This window comes from Eublepharis macularius, chromosome 11 (genome assembly GCF_028583425.1).
Source record: "Eublepharis macularius isolate TG4126 chromosome 11, MPM_Emac_v1.0, whole genome shotgun sequence".
NCBI lineage: Eukaryota > Metazoa > Chordata > Lepidosauria > Squamata > Eublepharidae > Eublepharis > Eublepharis macularius.
Window position 1 is genome coordinate 1,325,542 of NC_072800.1, and position 19,410 is coordinate 1,344,951.

Sequence of the window (19,410 nt, forward strand, 5' to 3'; positions counted from 1 at the left end):
CTGGCTCTGGTTAATGCTAGGCGGGCCTCCCTGGGGCCAGGGATAATTAACAGCTGTTTATCGCTGAATCGAAGCGTCCTCTGGGGCTCATATAGGGAGAAGCGGTCCCGCAGCATATCAACACAAAATGTATAATATGAGCACATTTAGTCTCCCCCAAATAACCACATAAATGTTGCATCAGAGGGTGGGTTTACTCTTTTATTTATTTTAACCCCCAACATGTATTGTGCATCCTTCATTTAGTTTTTTATATTTTCATCATGTCTTAATAAGGGGAAAAAGAACATCTTAATATCTTCCCAAAGCATACACAGAGCACGAAAGTTCAGATTGTATGTGGATCTCAAAAGTGATAAAGTCAAATTCAATAGTGATAAAGTCAAATTCAATGGACAAGTTTACATCGGGACCACAAAGCGTAGCATCCAGACAAGAATAAAAGAACATGAAAGACACTGCAGACTTGGACAACCTGAAAAATCAGCAGTGGATGAACATAGCCTAACTCAAACAGGGCACAGTATCTTATTCCAGGACACCAAAATACTGGACAACACTTCCAACTACTTTGTCAGACTGCACAGGGAAGCCATTGAAATTCACAAGCATAAGCAAAACTTCAACAGGAAAGAAGAAACCTTAAGAATGAACAGAGCATGGTTTCCAGTTCTGAAAAACACCAGGCTAACAAAACACTCTACACCCGACAATAGCCCTGCAGAGAAGATTAGCATATCAAGCACCAATCCATATGCAAAAGAACCTCCTCAGGATACAGTGAAGCCTCCCGCCATTAGCATTCCACACCCTGGGAAACTCTTACAGAATGCCTCAGTGAAGCCTCCCGCCATTAGCATTCCACACCCTGGGAAACTCTTACAGGATGACTCAGCTCAACCCCACCCCTCCTGAGTAGATATAAACGACCTGCCAACATCTTTTCCACACTGTAACACTGAGAGATCTCTGTCTTTCGGTGCTACACCTCTGAAGATGCCAGCCACAGCTGCTGGCGAAACGTCAGGAACTACAATGCCAAGACCACGGCAATACAGCCCAGAAAACCCACAACAACCATCAAATTCAATACTTTTCAAAACTACTAAAAGGTTGCAAAATTAAATAAATCTACAGTAAAGTGTGACTGAAGTCCTAAGGACACTCTCATAGTAGTAAGCCCCATTGAATGACATGGGATTTTCTTCAGAGTGGATCTCCTTAGGACCACTCCCTGCCCCTGCCGCTCTTTCTTCTGGAATTCGTAAAAGGCCTCCAAGCTCCTGAAAAATAGGTCTTTTTAGTTCATCCATCTGTCAACCAAGTTAGCAGCAATCAGTTACAGAGAGGTACAATTTGTAAGCGCAGCTTTTATCTGTGGCCATAGTTTTGAATCATTTTCTTCACAGAGATCATTGATGGTAGGAGGATAACCAGATCCCTAAGTACTGGACTGCTAGAGAAGGCCACTCAAAACCGTGTAGAGAACAAATATTTTCTTAAAGCTGGAAACTTTATTTATTCCAATTAAATCTCTCTTATTTTTACTTATTTGATGTCCAGACACTTTACTGTAACTTTCAAAGCACTGTAGACTTTATATAGCATTCACTGGAACCCTAAATGGTAATAAAATATTGAAATAGATACTTATTTTCAATTGATATAGCCCTGTTAAATCAACACATTTTATTTCTTAAGTGGTTCAGCTGCAAATCAGCACTCTACTGGTTTGAATCCCACTACTGCCATGAGCTCAATAGGTGGCCTTGGGTAAGCCGCTCCTCTCAGCCTCAGCTCCCCAGCTGTATTTTAAGGATAATAGTAAAAACAGTGTTTCTTACCTGTAACTGTTATTCATCGAGGTCTTCCGTGTAGGCACACATGGGACTGCGCATGCGCAGGCCTGCCGACTTCAGAGATTTTTACAGCTCAAAACCACTAGGGGGCGCTCTCGCCTCTCAATGTGCATGCGCGGCCGTCTTCCCGTCGAAAACGGCTCCTAAGAGGTGGAGCGCCCCCGATGTACCCTCAGTCCTCTTTTGCCGCCGCACTACACAGTAAGTACCAAGAGAATTAGCGGGGAAGGAAAGAGGGTATGTGTGCCTGCACGGAAGACCTAGTTGAACAACAGTTACAGGTAAGAAACACTGTTTTTCATCTACGGTCTTCTTGTGCAGTCCCACATGGGAGATTACAAAGCGTAAATACCTGGGTGGTAGGCATTGTAGCATCATTGCAGGAAGATTGATTGTAAGACAGCTGTACCCACTATCGTTTCCTTCCTGTCTAGGACGTCCAGGGCGTAATGCCTGACAAACATCCAGGGCGTAATGCCTGACAAAGCCCAAGTCGCAGCCTTGAAGATGTCTTGCAAAGGGACACCTCTCAGGAGTGCTGCCGAAGAAGCTTGAGACCTGGTGGAGTGAGCATGAACCTCCAGGGGACAAGGTAAGTTAGCACATTTATAACTTAACAGAATTGCCTGAACTACCCAGCGAGCCAAAGTCTGAGGATTGGCTCTCATCCCTTTCTTTGGCCCTGCAAAACAAATGAAAAGGTGGGAATCTTTCCTAAAGGGCTTCACCCTATTCAAATAAAAAAGGAGAGCCCGACGAACATCTAGGGCATGAAGGGACCTCTCTGCCTCTGAAGAGTGATCTTTAAAAAATACAGGTACGGACATCTCCTGAGACAGGTGGAATTTAGACACCACCTTGGGTAAAAATTCCATCTTTGTTCTAAGCACCACCTTTTCCGGGTGGATGCTCAAATGAGGAGCCTCACAGGAAAGGGCTGCCAACTCGCCCACCCTCCTGGCAGACGTGACAGCAACTAAAAACGCCACTTTAAAGGTAAATAAATTCAGTGGACAAGTGGCCAGTGGTTCAAAAGGCTTGGAAATAAGCTTAGTCAACACTAAGTATAAAGACCACTGAGGCACCAACACCCGTACAGGGGGAAATAAATTGTTAAGGCCCTTCAAGAACAGTTTTGATGTGTAATGGGAAAACACTGTTCTACGATCAACTGGGGGGTGAAATGCAGATACAGCAGCCATATAAACTTTAACAGACGAGTTGGACAAGCCAGACTGCTTAAGGCCCCACAAAAATTCCAAAACATTGGAGAGGGGGGAGGCTAATGGGTTGACCCCCCGTCCCCTACACCATTCAGTAAACTTATTCCATTTCAAAGAGTATGACTGTTGAGTAGACAATCGACGGGCATTTTGAAGTTGCATTACTCCTGCATTACTCCTTCAGAGAAACCCCGTCCTGAAGAATCAGCCACGCCGTCAGTTTGAGTGTATGCACACTGTGATGAAGCACCCCCTGGAACGACAGTAAATCTGGTCAGTTTGGGAAACGATGCATCTGGCTGTGGAGTCTCAGAAGTGCATGAAACCATGGTTGCCTTGGCCACTAAGGGGCAACTAGAATGGCCGACGTTCTGTTCATCTGAATCTTGGAAAGTACTCTGGCTAACAGGGGAAACGGAGGGAAAATGTAATGAAGACGACCGGACCAGTTTAACTGAAACGCGTCCCCAAGAGACTCGAGGCCGAAGGCTCCTCTGGAACAATAACGAAAAGTCTTGCAGTTTTCCTCTGATGCGAACAGGTCTAAGTCTGGGAATCCCCATTCTGAAAAGACAGGACATAAATACGCGTCGTGAAGGGACCACTCATGGTTGTCCCCTTGAAGTCTACTTCGATGGTCAGCCATGACATTATCAATGCCCGGTATATGAACTGCCAGGAGCCAAACCAAATGGTCAATAGCCCAATTCCAAATGTTTACTGATTCTTCACATAACACCTGAGACATTGTACCCCCCTGTTTATTCAAATAAAACATTGTGGTAGTATTATCAGTTAGGATTTGAACTGTCTTATTCTGAATCATGTCAGAAAACAAAACCAGGGCATAATATACAGCTCTCAACTCGAGAAGATTGATGTGTTCTTCGCACTCTGATTCCTCCCACATGCCATGAGCATAGGAGCCCTGACAATGAGCACCCCACCCTAGCGTGGATGCATCTGTTGTAACCGAGACCTCCGGCTGTTTGTAGCCAAAGGCGATCCGTCCAAATAGGTTGGAATCCTGCAACCACCAGTCCAGAGAAAGGAGGAGCCTCCGGGGAATACTACGTCTCCTGTTCTGGGAATCCTTTTCAGGGAAAAAAGCCTTAGAAAACCAAAGACGTAAAGGTCACATACAGAGTCTCGCTAAAGAGATTACAGCTGTAGTAGCAGCCATGTATCCCAAAAGCACCTGAATAAGCCTAGCTGGTTGGAATCTGCACTTCTTAAACTTCGTAATAAGTGCTTTAATCTTAAGTGCCCTATCAATGGGTAAAAAGCCAGCATCCCGTATACCATCAATAATAGCACCAATGAACTGGGTAACCCTAGAGGGGTGGAGTTTCAATTCCTTTTGGTTAACAAATAACCCCAATTTCAAACAGGTAGACAAAGTGATAGAGATCTGAGCGCTCACATCCTCCTCCGACTGGACAACAATCAGCCAGTCATCAAGGTAAGGAAAAATACAGCAACCTTGTGTTCTAAGAAAGGCAATAACCACAGCCATGCATTTGGTAAATACCCTAGGGGCCGTGGACAGCCCAAAAGGGAGGATGCGGTATTGGAAAATACGGGTGCCATAAGTAAACCGAAGAAATTTTCTATGTTCCGGAAAGATGGATATATGGAAATATGCATCCTTGAGATCAAGAACTCCAAACCAACTACCAGTGGGTAGTAAAGCTAAGACCATTTGTAATGTGGTCATCTTGAGTTTCCGGACCCTTATGGATTTATTTAACTCCCGCAGGTCCAAGATAGGGCGCAGACCCCCATCCTTCTTTTCTACCACGAAAAGATTTGAGTAAAACCCAAGGGGAGAGGCAGTATCCAACACCTCCTCAATAGCCCCCTTCTTGAGAAGAGCTGAGAGTTCAGACACTACCCCACTTTGAGGTTTCTGCGAAGAAAAAAATTGGGAGCCGGAGACCAGGCCACTGAAAAAACTCAACTTTATAACCAACTTTTACTAACTGTAAAACCCAAACATCTGAAGTAACACAGCACCACTCAGAGAAAAATGCAGACAGCCTGTCCCTGAACAGGGGGTCAGGACCCTGTAACTGTCAGAACTGTTTCTGAGAATGCGCCGGATCTTTAGGTTGATGTTGATTATTTCCCTGTCTGTTCTTATTGCCCTGCCTCCTCTTCGAAAAGGTAGACTGTGGGCTCTGATACTGACGCTGTGGTTGATAGCCATACCCATAATAGGGGTGGAAGCGGTGCTGCTGGCCTCTAGCATACCACCTATATTGAGGTCAAGGTGGTTGATGCTGATGCAGAACACCGTAAGACCATGCTGTAAGCCTGTCCTTGCATTTCTTGGATAGGTAGTCATCTGTTCTATCCGAGAAAAGGATCTGTCCCTCAAAAGGGAGGCCTTCGACCTTGTTTCTAGTTTCCGCTGGTAAGGCAGTGGTTCTCAACCAAGCAAATCTGCGCAAGACTAAGGCTGATAAGAGAGTTCTGGCTGAAGTATCTGCCATGTTTCTGCTCACATTAATTTGGTGGCGCGATAGACGCACCGCCTCCTCTTGTATAACTCTAAAAAAAACTTTGTGTTCATCAGGCAGCTGAGGTACAAATGTTGCTACTTTCGTCCAGAGTAACAACTGGTAGGCAGACATCATCGCAGCAAAATTAGAGATTTTAATGCCAAATGCTGCTGAAGTATAAATTTTTCTTCCTAAGGAGTCGATTTTCCTACTCTCCTTATCTGATGGAACCAATAAGGAACCTTGCTTCTGTCTCGCTTGCATATCTTCAGTTACAAGTGAAGACGGAGGTGGGTGAAGGGATAGAAATGGACATTGGTCGTCCTTCACTCTATACAAATTTTCCACTTTTTTATTAGTGGCAGGAGTCAACACCGGTTTTAAATTGAGGCCTGACAAGAGGTCCACGAAACCCTCGATCATCAGGAAGGCCACCGTCGGAGTCGAACCCGAGTAAATGTGCTTCAGTATTTTATCTGTCGAGCGTGGTTCCGTAGACGCGACCTCGATTTCGAGCGCCTTCACCATGCGTTGAAGGAGTTTGTTATAGGTGCGGAAATCGTCTGTCGGGGAAGCCTCCTCCGATGGACCAATTACTCCGTCTGGTGAATCCGAAGGAGGAGAGTCGTAGGACCGTTCATATCGAGGATAAGATTCATACTCGGTATCTGACAGTCCAGAGGTCCTTCTGGAACCCACCGAGGAACAGGCGTGTACGGAAGGTGACCTCGATCGTCTCTGGTTCCATGATCCGAACCATAGGAACCCTCTCTGTAGTAACGGTGTGGCGGGCTCACCGCAGAATGCCTCAGTCTAGAGTAAGGGCTATACCCCTCTGTACGACGTGAGACTCTGCACGACCCCTCGGAGTGCGAGAAGAATGCGAAGACCAGGAGTCACAAGAGGGCGAGCGCGGTATCCCCGATGGTGTTGGGGGGTTTCTCGAGCAGGATGACATCCGGCTCACAAGACCTGTCAGACCTCGGAGTTCCCCGAAGGGAGACTCTGTCCACGGAACCACGGCGTCTCTTCTCCGGTGGCTCGGATCCGGATGGAGCCTGTTGATCCGTAGTTTGTTGTGGAACAATGAATTTGTTTATCAGATTTAGAAGACTGACGCTTCTTTTTCTTTTTCTTTTCCAGATTCGGAGCAGATGGTTCCGAGGAACCCATCGGAACCGAGGCCTTCCGTGAAGAGCCACTGCGATGATCCGACTTAGATCCACTCCGGGGAGTTCTTGGCTCCGAAAGACTATCTCTCTGAGACCGATCACCCGACATAGCCTGCGGTGGTTCTGAGGCTGGTCTCGACTCCGAAATTGGATCCGACAATGTAGGAGCGGTTGGTTCCGAAGAACTCTGAACTGGTGTCGTCGGACTCAGTGGTTGCGAGCTAGTGAGGGTGGGCGACTGGTGGGAACGAGGTGATTTTTCCGAGGACCTCGATGTCGGACTGGTAGCCGTACCTTGCGCGGGGGATTTACCCGGTAGAGGAGGGTCGGTAACCACCATAGCGCGTCGCCACAAATAGGCTTGTAGTCTACCCGTCCGTTCTGCCCTGGCCTTCGGAGTGAAGTTGCAGCAGTACTTACAGGCCTGTGTGTTGTGGGTTTCCCCTAAACAATACAGGCAAGTGGAGTGACCGTCAGATTTTGTCATTTTCTGATCGCAAGAAGTACACCGTTTAAATAATGCTTTCTCTGACATTCTTACAGATCACAAAACGTTCTCCGAAGAAATAGAGTGAGCAAGAACCTCTCAAGTCGGCGGCAAAGGAGGAACTGAGGGTACGTCGGGGTGCCTTGCCTCTTAGGAGCCGCTTTCAGCGGGAAGATGGCCGTGCATGCGCATTGAGAGGCGAGGGCGCCCCCTAGTGGTTTAGAGCTGTAAAAATCTCCGAAGTCGGCAGGCCTGCGTGTGCGCAGTCCCATGTGGGACTGCACAGGAAGACCGTAGATGAACACTAACTTGCTCACCGCTCTGGGTTGGGTACTAATCTGTCTGGAAGAGCGGTATATAAGCTTAGTAGTTATTATTATTATTATTATTATTATTTCTGCTAAAGGCTTGATACTTACAGTGAACAATATAGTCAATAACAGAGATGGGCACGAACTGGGAAAATGGCAGTTTGTGGTGGTTCGTGGTTCATCACAATGCACGAACCACAAACCAACATGAATTTGCCTGGTTCGTGAACCAGTTTCTTTGGTTCATGGTTTGTCATTTCAGGAGGCCGTAGAACACTCCTCTTGGCAGTTAGAGATGCCAAACTCACTGGGAGTCTTCAGCAGGCTCTCCTTCAGCTGCCCTCCAAGTTTAGCAAAGATTTGATTTCAGATGTCCAAGTTACAGTCCCCTAAAGTGGGTGCCCCTAGGAAAGTTCCATTAGATATAGAGGGAGCCACGAATGCCAATTGACTTGCGTTGTCTCCATTGAAATACTCTGCAGCACAAAAAGTTGCAATGAACATGTGGGTTGGAGTTAGAGAATCTTCCTCTGAGAATGGAATGACGGCCCCCAGAGTGGAATGACACTAAACTGCTCTGGGGCTGGAATGGGGACAGAAATACTCTTTGAGGGGACAGTCAAGATGTTCTTGGGGAGACAGGAATATTCTTTTAACGGACAGGAGGACAGAGAAAATCTATGAGAGGAGGTTAATCTTGGGGGGAAGGTGTAGATGTTCTTTGGGGAGGCAGGAATATTCTTGTACAGGAAAGGACAGAGGCAATCCACAAGGGGAGGTTAATCCTGGGGGAAAGGAGACCTTGGGGGAACAGAAATCTTCCCAACAGGGCAGGCAAGGGACAGGGAGCATGGAAATATGAAAGAAAAAGGCTTTTAATGTGGAAACAGACCCTGGGTGGGAGTTGCCACAATAGCCAGAATCCATCTCCCCAACGGGGTGGCCGCGAGGGAAGACTTCCACCAGCGGAATCCATCTCTGCAACAGGAGGTTAAAATTCCCCTTGTGTGTGTATGTGTGTGGGGTGGGGTTCATTTGCACCTGGCAAGGACAGTGGGTGGTCCACAAGGCGGTTAAAATTCCCCTTGCGGGGTGTGTGCGTTCACACCTGGCAAGGACTGTGAGTCCTCACAGGAACCCACTAGGCTTGGCCCCTGAGCCTGGCAGTGGCATAGAGACTGGAGTGGGGTCAGAGCCCTGAACCACCACCCAGGCACCTTCCCAGTCGGGACAGGTGCTCTAAATAAGAGTTGTCATAGGAACCCACTGGCTTGGCCCCTGAGCCTAGCAGTGGCACAGAAGCAGGTGCTTCACAGCACTGAAGCACCAGAAATCCAACAGCAGTTCCTCCCTTCCTAACTGCCTGCTGGAAACTGAAACCACTCGCCTGACAGCTGGGGATTATATTCCTTCTGCTCTCATAGAGCAGGATGGGAGCTCTCTGGTTGCCAGCCAGAGCTGCCTATCAAGCTTTGGAGGGCTGACATTGGTGTTCCCAGGGCTGGAGAAGGTCTGCAGAAATCCATTCTCCATGGTGCCTAGTGAATAGATTGATCGGTACCAGGCTGTCTGCAGTGACGAACCGAAAAATGAACCAAACTAACCACCCAAAAAATCACAGTGGTTTGTTGAGGTTGGTCAGAATTGTGCTCTGACAAACCGCTGGTTCATCATGAACCAAAAAATGGCCCGGTTTGTGACGAACTTTGGTTTATATTTTGGTTCATGCCCATCCCATCATTAAAGATCAGCCTTGTCTTGTATCTCAACACAGATTTATATTGGGTGAAAGTATATTATTAATTTTCAGAAAGGCTCTAGGTTTATTAGAGATGCCTTTTAACCATATTTTTAAAAGCACTTTGTATATTTAAAAAAAAATAGAATAGGAATTCCCATCAAAAGCCTTTTTGGTGTCGAATTATCAGTCAGCATTTCCACATATACAATCATCTTTTTGGTTGCCTGAAGCATGTATTAGCAATGAACAGGTTGTTGGCTTCACACCATTCTATGAGCCGCTCTCCTGCTTCATTTCGTGATCCTAATCCAAATTTTCCAACTATGTTTGATTCTGCTTTATTGCCTACTTTTGCATTCCAGTCGCCTATGATTATCAGCATATCTTGTTTAGGTGTGTGGTCAATTTCTTCTTGGACACTTGTGTAAAAGTTTTCTATTCCTTCCTCCTCAGCAACCGTAGTTGGAGCATAAACTTGAATGATGGTTATGATAACAGGCTTTCCCTGAAGTCTGATTGATATTACTCCGTCAGACTTTGCATTGTAGCTCTTAACTGCTTGTGCTATGTCTTGCCTCACTATTAGAGCAACATCGTTTCTTTTGAGTTCATTTCCGCAGTAAAACACTGTGTGATTTTCGGATTGAAAATGTCCTGAGTTGGTCCACATTAATTCACTCACACCGAGGACTGCAATGTTTAAACGTTTCATTTCTTGTTGTATGATTTCTAGCTTACCTGTTTTCATACTTCTCATGTTCCATGTTCCTATTATGTGTGTCGCGCAGCTTTGGATGTTCCTTTTGCATCTATTCACATCTGCAACTGGATGTCCTTTTGGCTTTAATCCAGTCCCATCATTAAGAATAGTGCTATTCGTACTTGTCCTCAGCTCTTCCCCAGTAGCCAATTGAGTGCTGTCCAACCTGCGGGGTCCTGTCTTCCAGCACTATATCTTTTATCATTTTGGACTGTCTCATCATTGGGTTTTCAAGGTAAGAGATTAGCAGAAGCGGTTTACCATTGCCTTCTTCCGCTTCGCAGTACTAACCAGGGTTAGTTGAAGTGACACTGCCGTTGTCTGTGAGAGATCCTCTGCTAGTTCACCTTCCACTACTGCTGCTGCTAACCCAGTAGCTGACCTTCAAGGATTCTTCCACTCCCATCACCCTTGGAACATTCAATTCTCTTCTGCTGATGTGACCGTTGATTCCTGAAGGGGGTGGAGGGAAGAAGGATGACCCGGGAAACTACAGGCTGGTCAGTCTGACTTCTGTTGCTGAGAAGATATTAGAACAGATTTTAAAGGGATCAATCTGTAAGCATCTGAAGGACCGCTCAGTGATCCGGGGAAGTCAGCATGGTTTTGTTCCTAACAGATCTTGCCAGACCAACCTGGTTTCCTTCTTTGATCGAGTGACCAGCTTACTGGATCGGGGGAATTCTGTTGATGTGATTTATCTGGATTTCAGTAATGGTTTTGATAAGGTCCCCCATGACATTCTGATGGGCAAACTGGAAGACTGTGGAGTGGACTATAGGACAGTTCGGTGGATAGGGAACTAGTTGGAGGACCGCACTCAAAGAGTGGTGGTCAACAGCATTTCATCAGATTGGAGGGAGGTGTCCAGTGGGGTGCCGCAGGGCTTGGTTTTGGGCCCGGTACTTTTCAATATTTTTATCAATGATCTGGATGAAGGAGTGGAAGGGCTGCTCATTAAATTTGCTGATGATACCAAATTGGGAGTGGTAGCAAACACCCAAGAAGATAGAATTAAAATTCAACAAGACCTGAATACTCTGGAGAAGTGGGCAGCTGTGAATAGGATGCAATTCAACAAAGACAAGTGCACAGTGTTACATCTGGGCCACAAAAATGGGGAGCACAAATACTGGATGGGGGATACACTTCGGGGCTGTAGTATATGTGAAAGGGATCTTGGGGTAAGAGTGGACTGTAAACTAAATATGAGCAGTCAGTGTGATGCAGCGGCAAAAAAGGCTAATTCAATCTTGGGTTGTATCAAAGGGGCCATAGCGTCGAAATCGCAGGAGGTCATAGCCCCTCTCTATACTGCCTTGGTCAGGCCACACCTGGAGTATTGTGTGCAGTTCTGGAGGTCTCACTTCAAAAAGGATGTGGCCAAAATCGAGAGGGTGCCGAGGAGAGCGACGAGAATGATCAGGGGTCTGGAGACTGAGCCCTACGAGGAAAGGCTGAGGGCCTTGGGAATGTTTAGTTTTGAGAAGAGGAGGTTGAGGGGGGACATGATTGCTCTCTTTAAATATTTGAAAGGCTGTCATTTGGAGGAGGGCAAGGAGCTGTTCCAGTTGGCAGCAGAGGGTAGGACCCGAAGCAATGGGCTTAAATTACATGTACAAAGGTACCAGCTGGATATTAGGAAGAACTTTTTCACGGTCAGAGTAGTTCAAAAGTAGAATCAGCTGCCTAGGGAGGTGGTGAGCTCCCCTTCACTGGCAGTTTTCAAGAAGAGGCTGGATGAATACTTGTCAGAGATGCTTTAGGCTGATCCTGCACTGGGCAGGGGGTTGGACTAGACGGTCTGTATGGCCCCTTCCAACTCTATTATTCTATGATCTTAGTCTGGTGTCTCAGCTTTGACCATTCCGCCTTGAGTGACTCTTCCAGAAGTTCAGACTCTTGACCAAGCCTGTGCTCCTGGCGGTGTTGCTCTCAGCTTCACTGACACACTCAAACTTCCTCAACCACGTAAAGGCGTGTATCCAAAAGGGAGAATTTGGCTCTTAGAGACGACAATATTTAATTTAATACCATAAGTTGCAATTAGGTCTGAGAACTTTTATTTATTTATTTTATTTATTTGTGTTATTTGTAGTACAGACAGATTCCACAATGTGAATACAGTCAATTTCAAGGACATTTCAATGAACAATGTAATACAGTCTATAAATGCAAATTTGCAAGGATTTAAAACAAGCAGAAACCTTGCTCAGGGCTGGAGAAATGCTGAATCCCTCTACTGACGCACCCCTCTGAAGTCACTTCCTTACAGTACAGCCCTCCTGTCTGAATGAAAAGCCCTCTTAAATAACTCAGTCTTGCGTTGTTTGCGGAAGGCCAGGGGAGCGGGAGCTTTCCCATCCTCTTCAGATAGGTCATTACGTAAGGCGGGGGGGCCTACCACAGAGAACGCGCCGCTGTCGATGTCGCACCTGCCGATGGCCCCGTTCAGACGGGCACAGAACTCTCAGCAAATTTCCAAACTACAGTTTCCGGAATTCTTTGCCCCCTAACGACACACAACGGGTCTTTTGCCGTTTGAGAGGGAATGCTTTAAAGCCATCTACTTACCAATTGCTGCTCTAGTGGCGGGATGGAATCACGGTGCCCGTAAACAAGGCTTGGGTTATACTGGCTGAAAAGAACAGGATAAAACACCTTCTTCCCTGGAAGAAAGAGTGTTGGGAAAAAGCATTACTTTTAAAACATATGGCTACATTTGCAGATGCAATTTTGCTCTGGGTGTTGAGAACTGGATGGCTTTCAAAGTCGAATGTGTGGTTTCTGTTTTAAAAATTGCTCTAAGGCTTAAAACAAAGAAGGAGCACCGAATAGTGCCAAACATTCAAGCCATGAATGGACTATGGTTATGCTAGATGCAATCCCAACAACCCGCCTGGTCTAAAACTGACATTTCCCTAAGAAGGAAGAATTCCCGTTACAGCAAAAAGGGGGACTCTGTTGAAAAAGCCTCCCTTGGACCCAGAAACGTTAAGTACACGTAACCAATTGCAAACATTCGCTTTTTTAACAAGGCGCTTGAGTGGACTGTGGTAGTTCAACTCCGGGTTTGTTGAGAAGAGCAGTTCTCAAGACGCATTTCTGCAGCACTGATGGGCTGCAAAACTTTCTCCCTCCTTTCCACTGGAACCAGGCGAGGCAGTGAACATTTTGAAGTGGTCCAGATAACCAAAGAGGTTGGAAGAAAAAGGAATGTGTGCGGAAATATCAAGGTCAAAGTGTGTGGGGGGGGGGGGGCCGCGGGGGGGGGGGGAGTCCAGCCAAGGCAGTCAGCATGTAGCCCTATCATGAGCTACAAGCACCCCCTGCTGCCTCCCACCCTCAGTCTGAAGAACTCTGTGGAGCACAGTTGCCTGGCCGGCTCCCTCTTTGTCAGGCATGGGCCATAGTGCCTAGAGGGCAGGGACAGCCCCCTCCCCGCTGCCAGCCTTGAACATGGAGGCCAGAATTTGGGAGGAGGCGCCAGCCCATGTGCGAGGGGAACAAGGGAGGCAGCTGTGGACGAGTGAGCCAGGGCTGCAGGCTCCCCTGCTTCTTCTTACCTATCAGGGCATCCTTGTCCCTTCAAGGTGACGTAAGTGCCAGATACACAGTCGTAGGGACCAGTTGGGTCCCTAAGCACTCCCCCCCTCTTAGGACTGAGCTGTAAATTACAAAATCTTTAATCGAATTAGTACAGGAGCAAGTTTTAAGGTTAACAAACAGAAGACTAAAATGTTAACAAAAAATATGACAATCCAAGATCAGTTGAAACTGGAAAACAAAACAGGTTATAAAATTGAGAAAAACGTAAAATATTTGCGTATTGCCTTGACAAATATGAATTGTATGTTGTATCAAAATAATTATATTAAGACCTAGAACAAAATTAAGAGATTTAGCACTCTTGGGAAGAATAGCTACGATTAAAATGAATGTTTCAGTTTCTATTTCAGACAATTCTGTTTTGACCACTGACATAACTCTTCTTCAAGAGACCCACCTACACGGTTCTCTTAATTTTAAAAAAGGAAGTGATGTCATCACGCCCTGCAGGAAGGGCACCTGCCATTCGTTTGCCTGGGTTGCCTGCCAGTGGCGGGCGATCACCAGGTGGCTTGCCACCTTCCGCCAATTGCCAGCGGGGCACACCGCCAGGTCACTGAGGTGGCTTGCCACAGGGTGGTCTCCGTTGCTAGAGTTTGCTCAGTATTAATTAGGGTTGCCAACAACCTGGAGAAGACTGTCTTCCCCCTTTAACAGAGGCTGAATGTGTAGGAAGTGGCAGTGGAAGCTTTTCATGGCACAGAGGTAAATTCCCCAGGTAAGTAACAGCCAAGCAAGCCTGTGTTAAAGGGGCAGGACCCGTTTCTCTGGGCTGTTGGTCACACCATCTCACGGAGTAGATCCATAAAATGCAATCATTGCTAACTTTCTGCATGTTGAGTAAAACTACTCTTTTCCAGAGGATATTGCCAGGATAAAGGTGAATGTAGAACATTCCTGTTATTAGTTGATGAGTTTGTGGCTCTTTTGTTTCCTTTGTTTAATTTGGTGTTTTTAATTTTTGTATTAAAAGCTACTTCAGACGTGGTGAGCAGGCAGATATACATATTTAAATAAACAAAGGAAAATATAGCTGCTGCAAGACGAGAGCTAGGCCCCACGTAGCTTCACTGGGGAAGTCACTGTAGGAGAACACTCCGTGATGCTGAGACACGCACAGCCTTCTTGCAGTCTGGGCTCAGGAGGAACTTCCTCCTCTTCTCCCTCACCTCCTCCAACCAGATTTGCTCAGTGCTGACTTGCTATCTGTCAAGAAGCCGCTGTGGTCGCTGGTACTGGACAGAACTCAATCCCTGCTTGTGCACCCCTGCTGTCTCTTCCCATTTAAGCTACCTGACCAATTTCTTGTGCGGAAAAAATGAGATAGCCCCACCCATGTATATGACCTTGGGTAGGATGAAGATGTAATGAATGAATGAGTCTACCTCTTTCCTCCTCAGAACAGGGCTGTGCTTAGCTCTGATTGGCTGGCCCTGGTGTGTCAGTCACAAGGCCAATTTTCTTCCGCCTCTGAACAGATTGTAAAATGTTCAAACTAGATTAAGCAAACATTTAAAAATTAAAAGTACTGTTTGGGTAAACAACTCAGGTACTTGATGAGAAAACAGACAGCCCGACATGAGAGGAGAGCGGACAGGCTTCAAGGCAAGAGCTCTCCAGGCCTTTCAAGAAGTGGGGGGTGGGGGGTGGGATGCAGAGCACGGCCCCAAAGAGTCACACTGTTCTTCACAGCCAATCCCTTTTCGTTTCAGCAATGCCTTGCAATATTTAATTTCCCAATTTAAAAAATGTTGCATGCCTCTGAAATAGAGCCACTAAACGTTCTATTTCTAGTGCTATGATTTTAATTATTATTCTGTATCTTAATTTCAAACAGATATTTTATGATGGTTGTTGTGGGTTTTCCGGGCTGTATTGCCGTGGTCTTGGCATTGTAGTTCCTGACGTTTCGCCAGCAGCTGTGGCTGGCATCTTCAGAGGTGTAGCACCAAAAGACAGAGATCTCTCAGTGTCACAGTGACTACAATGCCAAGACCACGGCAATACAGCCCAGAAAACCCACAACAACCATCATTCTCCGGCCGTGAAAGCCTTCGACAATACATAGATATTTTATGAGTTTTAATTGGTATTGAGATAGTTCGTATGGTGGTTTTCTCCTGGTGTTGTTTGCTAAAGCAATAAAGCGGAGGAGGAGGAGGAACGGAGCCAAACAGAGCTACCTGGCTGCGTATTGAGTCTGCAGGTGGTGAGGAATTCTGCAGTGAAGTAGATATCCACGTCACAAAAGAAGAGGATCACGTTGCCTCCTTTCCAAACACGAGCACCAACGTCCAGTCCTTTCCCTCTGGAGAATTCTTCATTCAGCTGGATGAAGGTGAAATTCCTGAAGTGTGCTGATCTAAGAGGAAGAATCACATGTTCTTATTTGGCTCTCGCCCCTTCATCTTCAAGCACGCAAAGTTGAGTTACTAGGCTACTGCCTATATAGAAGGCTTGGGCATCCCTAGAGGCACAGCTGCCAGGGGAGGGGCCGGGGAAGATCTTGCTCGTCAGCAGCAGCCAAGTAACTTCTCACTGAGCTGGTTCTCCTCTCTGCCTACAGGTACATCAGGCCTTGCTGTCAGACGCACCATCTCCTGGATGTAAGCCCAAAGACACTTGGCCCTTGGCCTGAGGGTGAGCCTAGATCTGTGCAGAAGGCCAGCCAGCGGAGAGAGAAGTCCTGCTTGACCACGAGAAGCTTCCCTCACTTTCTGGATTTTTTCCCCTCTGTGTGTAGTATAAGCTACTTTGAGTCTCCCTCCCTGGAGAAAACTGGAATATAAATATTCTAAATAAAAATAAATTAGTTGTACAACAAACAAGATCACTTCCCCGTAATGCAAAAAACTTAGTCTGTTGTGCAACGGCTTATCATCAGACTGATAATAAAAAAGGAGATCAGATTTGATGTGCTTTTGAAATGTTTACAGGAAAATATATTTCTGGTATCCACAGACTGATGATCCTGCCACTATGCTAAGCTTGAAGAAAATACGGAGAGTCACGAAAGCCAGTAACAAAAGCAACGGAACGGGACGTGCTCATGAAATAAAGACTTATCAACCACTTACAAACCACTTAAACAAGTGGTTTGTATAAGTGGTTTTTAAGTGGTTGATAAGTCTTTATTTTGTTAGCACGTCATGTTTCGTTGCTTTTGTTGCTATGCTAAGCTTAGCAGGGAGTACTTCTCTGTCAGGAGAAGGCACAGGCTCTGTGTTGAACAGATGGGGAGGATCCAATCCGTAATTTTAAACGACCAATTTGTGTGTGGCAAATTTAGACTGCAATATTTGATTTTAAAGAATATTTTAAGTACTTAATATTAAATGTCTCATCAACCCTTGTAACAGCCTGTAAAGCTGGTGCGGCAATAAACCCCAAAGTTCTGCTTGTTCTCCAGGGCTCTGACCCCTCCTGGGGAATCTGCCTTCCAGAAAGCCCCAGGGACCTGCCAGCCGACCAGAGCCCCTGGAACGTCCTTGGATGGGAGGGGGGTGAGACACCCCAGCTTATAAAGAGGGCATGCTTGCATTTTCCTTTGGACAGAGGTACAGCAGGCTTGGATAAGGGCATAAGATGACTTAGGCTTTCATTTTGGGCTTTTCAGTTGGGATTTAGGGTCAGGCAGGGTAGGGACCTAGATTAACGACATAAACAAGCACCCTGTAAAGGGCCTGTCCAAAATCTAACTGTACTGATACTGAGGCCAAATTCTCTGAGAGCCAAGCTACAAGTGACGAATGACACAGGTTGGACACTTGTCAGCTTCCCTCGAGTTTTGGTGGGAAATGCAGGCAGCTCAGCAGAATGTTGGACAAGTGACAGTTGAAAAGTCCATTGGACAGCAGTCGGAGAGCCAAGCTGCGAGACCAGGATGCCTACATTTCCCATCAAAACTTGAGGGAAGCTGACCAGTGTCCAGCCCGTGTCAGGCGTAGCCTGGCTCTGAGAGTTTAAAAGAGCATCCTACTTCCTGAGCAGAAGCCTGTCTGCTGTGATTAAAGAGGCTGCAAATGAACCTTGGATGCAGGAAGCCTTGTGTGGGGAAAAGGCAATTCCCCTTCAGTGTTTGTGTTTTCGACTTAGGCTCAGATTTAACCGGTCAAGAGTGGAGCAGAAGCCAGTTGTACATTTGTTTTACTATTTATTCCACACAAAACCTGTAACCAGTGGAAGGCTTGTAGGAAAATGGAAGTGCAGTTGGTAATTTGGAAATCCCTCCCCACCCCTTACCCTAATCCCTCTCTACAGGTTTCTCTAAACATTCAGGAACGGGCACAGGGCAATTTATGTCCCCCTTTTACTGCCACTGAGGCTTTCGGCGTTCCATGCCTTCTTGAGTTTCCTGGGCACGTGCAAATGTCCGTGTCCCCTGGCAGCCTGCTTTTGGCCACTCTAGTACTAGACACAGTGGCATCTCTTAATTGGCATCACTTTGGGATAGAGCTGCCAGGCCTCTGGCTGGCAGCTGTCCTAACCTGGCACAACTCTAAGTGGTAGTGGGAGAAAAATATTTTAAAAGTTGGCATTATGTATGCTAGTATGTCACTTTCAGGAAAACACAGAAGTCACATGGAATAGCTCAAGGAATCACTGGAAAATCTAAGGTAAAATCACAGCGTTTCCAGCAATTCCTAGAGTTACATCACGTTGGGGTTTCCCCTGGAAGTGAAATAGCGGTGAGCATGTCATGTCCCCTTCCCCCACGGTCCCTGCCCCCAAATCTCCCACCAGTTGTCAGGCTCGGAAGACCACTGGGCATCTGAAAAGTGGTTTCCGTTCACCGTTTCCGTTCACCACGTGAAAGCCACAGCAGTGCTCATGTGCAGGGCTCGCAGCTCAGACAGCACGGGGGCCAGAAAGCCTGGCACCACAGCACCCTGGTCCTTTCTGGGCTGAACCCCTCACGAGAAGACTGGGGAAAGAACCCAACGAGCGTTTTGCCTTCAGCTGCCAAAAGAAGAGTGGCAACAGAAGATGGGCCCAACTCACCTGGAGGCGTTTTCTAGGATTCCTTTGACTTCACGCATTTGTTCTTTCCCAAAGTAAACTACAGTGAGGTGAATTCTTCCATCCTGTCGGATGCCCATTTCCCTGCAACAGGTACATGTTGACAAGTTGTCATGCCCTCCAGTCTCTCTCAGAGGAAAGCAGGCACGCTTTTGGATACTTTTACCCCAGCGGCTGAGCCGGAGCTGCCCCTTGGGGCCTGTCACCCCTGGCTAGCTTCTCCTCAGCCCTGCCTCTGCAGGCGTCTGTCCTGTTTTGGCTTCAGAGGCAGAAGCAGTGGGGAGCTCAGCCTCACAACCTTTGTTTTGGAAAGTGTCAGAAGGTTCAACAGAGCGCTTAATCTGCCGGAGCTTCTCCTTATCAGAAAATTGCTGCAACTGAAAGCATGTTCAGTAACATTTATCATCCGGATACAGAATTCGAAGGAGGCTGGGAAGGACTGCTGCATTAGCACAGGACCACAGAGTTGGAAGCGGTGAAATCGGCTGCTTGGGGACGTGGGGATTTCTGGAGCAGGTGGACGAATGAATCCTTGCTGGGTAGGGTTGCCAGTCTCCAGGTGGTGGCTGGAGATCTCCCGGGATTATAACTGATCTCCAGGCCACAGAGGTCAGTTCCCCTGGAGAAAATGGCTGCTCTGGAAGGTGGACTCTATGACATCATACCCTGCTGAGGTCCCTCCCCCAAACCATGCCCTCCCCAGGCTCCAGCCCCCCAAACTCCAG

General features: G+C 46.8%; 1 protein-coding gene across 1 annotated transcript in view; it reads right to left on the reverse strand.

Annotated features, from left to right (window-relative positions):
- Positions 1-19,410, reverse strand: part of CSGALNACT1 (chondroitin sulfate N-acetylgalactosaminyltransferase 1) — a 46,773-nt gene that overhangs the window by 8,427 nt on the left and 18,936 nt on the right. The window contains exons 4-6 of the mRNA XM_054991074.1: positions 18,668-18,769; positions 15,850-16,028; positions 12,632-12,726 (exon numbers count right to left, since the gene is read on the reverse strand). Of these exons, the coding sequence (XP_054847049.1) occupies positions 12,632-12,726; positions 15,850-16,028; positions 18,668-18,769 (376 nt within the window). The remainder of the gene's footprint in view (positions 1-12,631; positions 12,727-15,849; positions 16,029-18,667; positions 18,770-19,410) is intronic.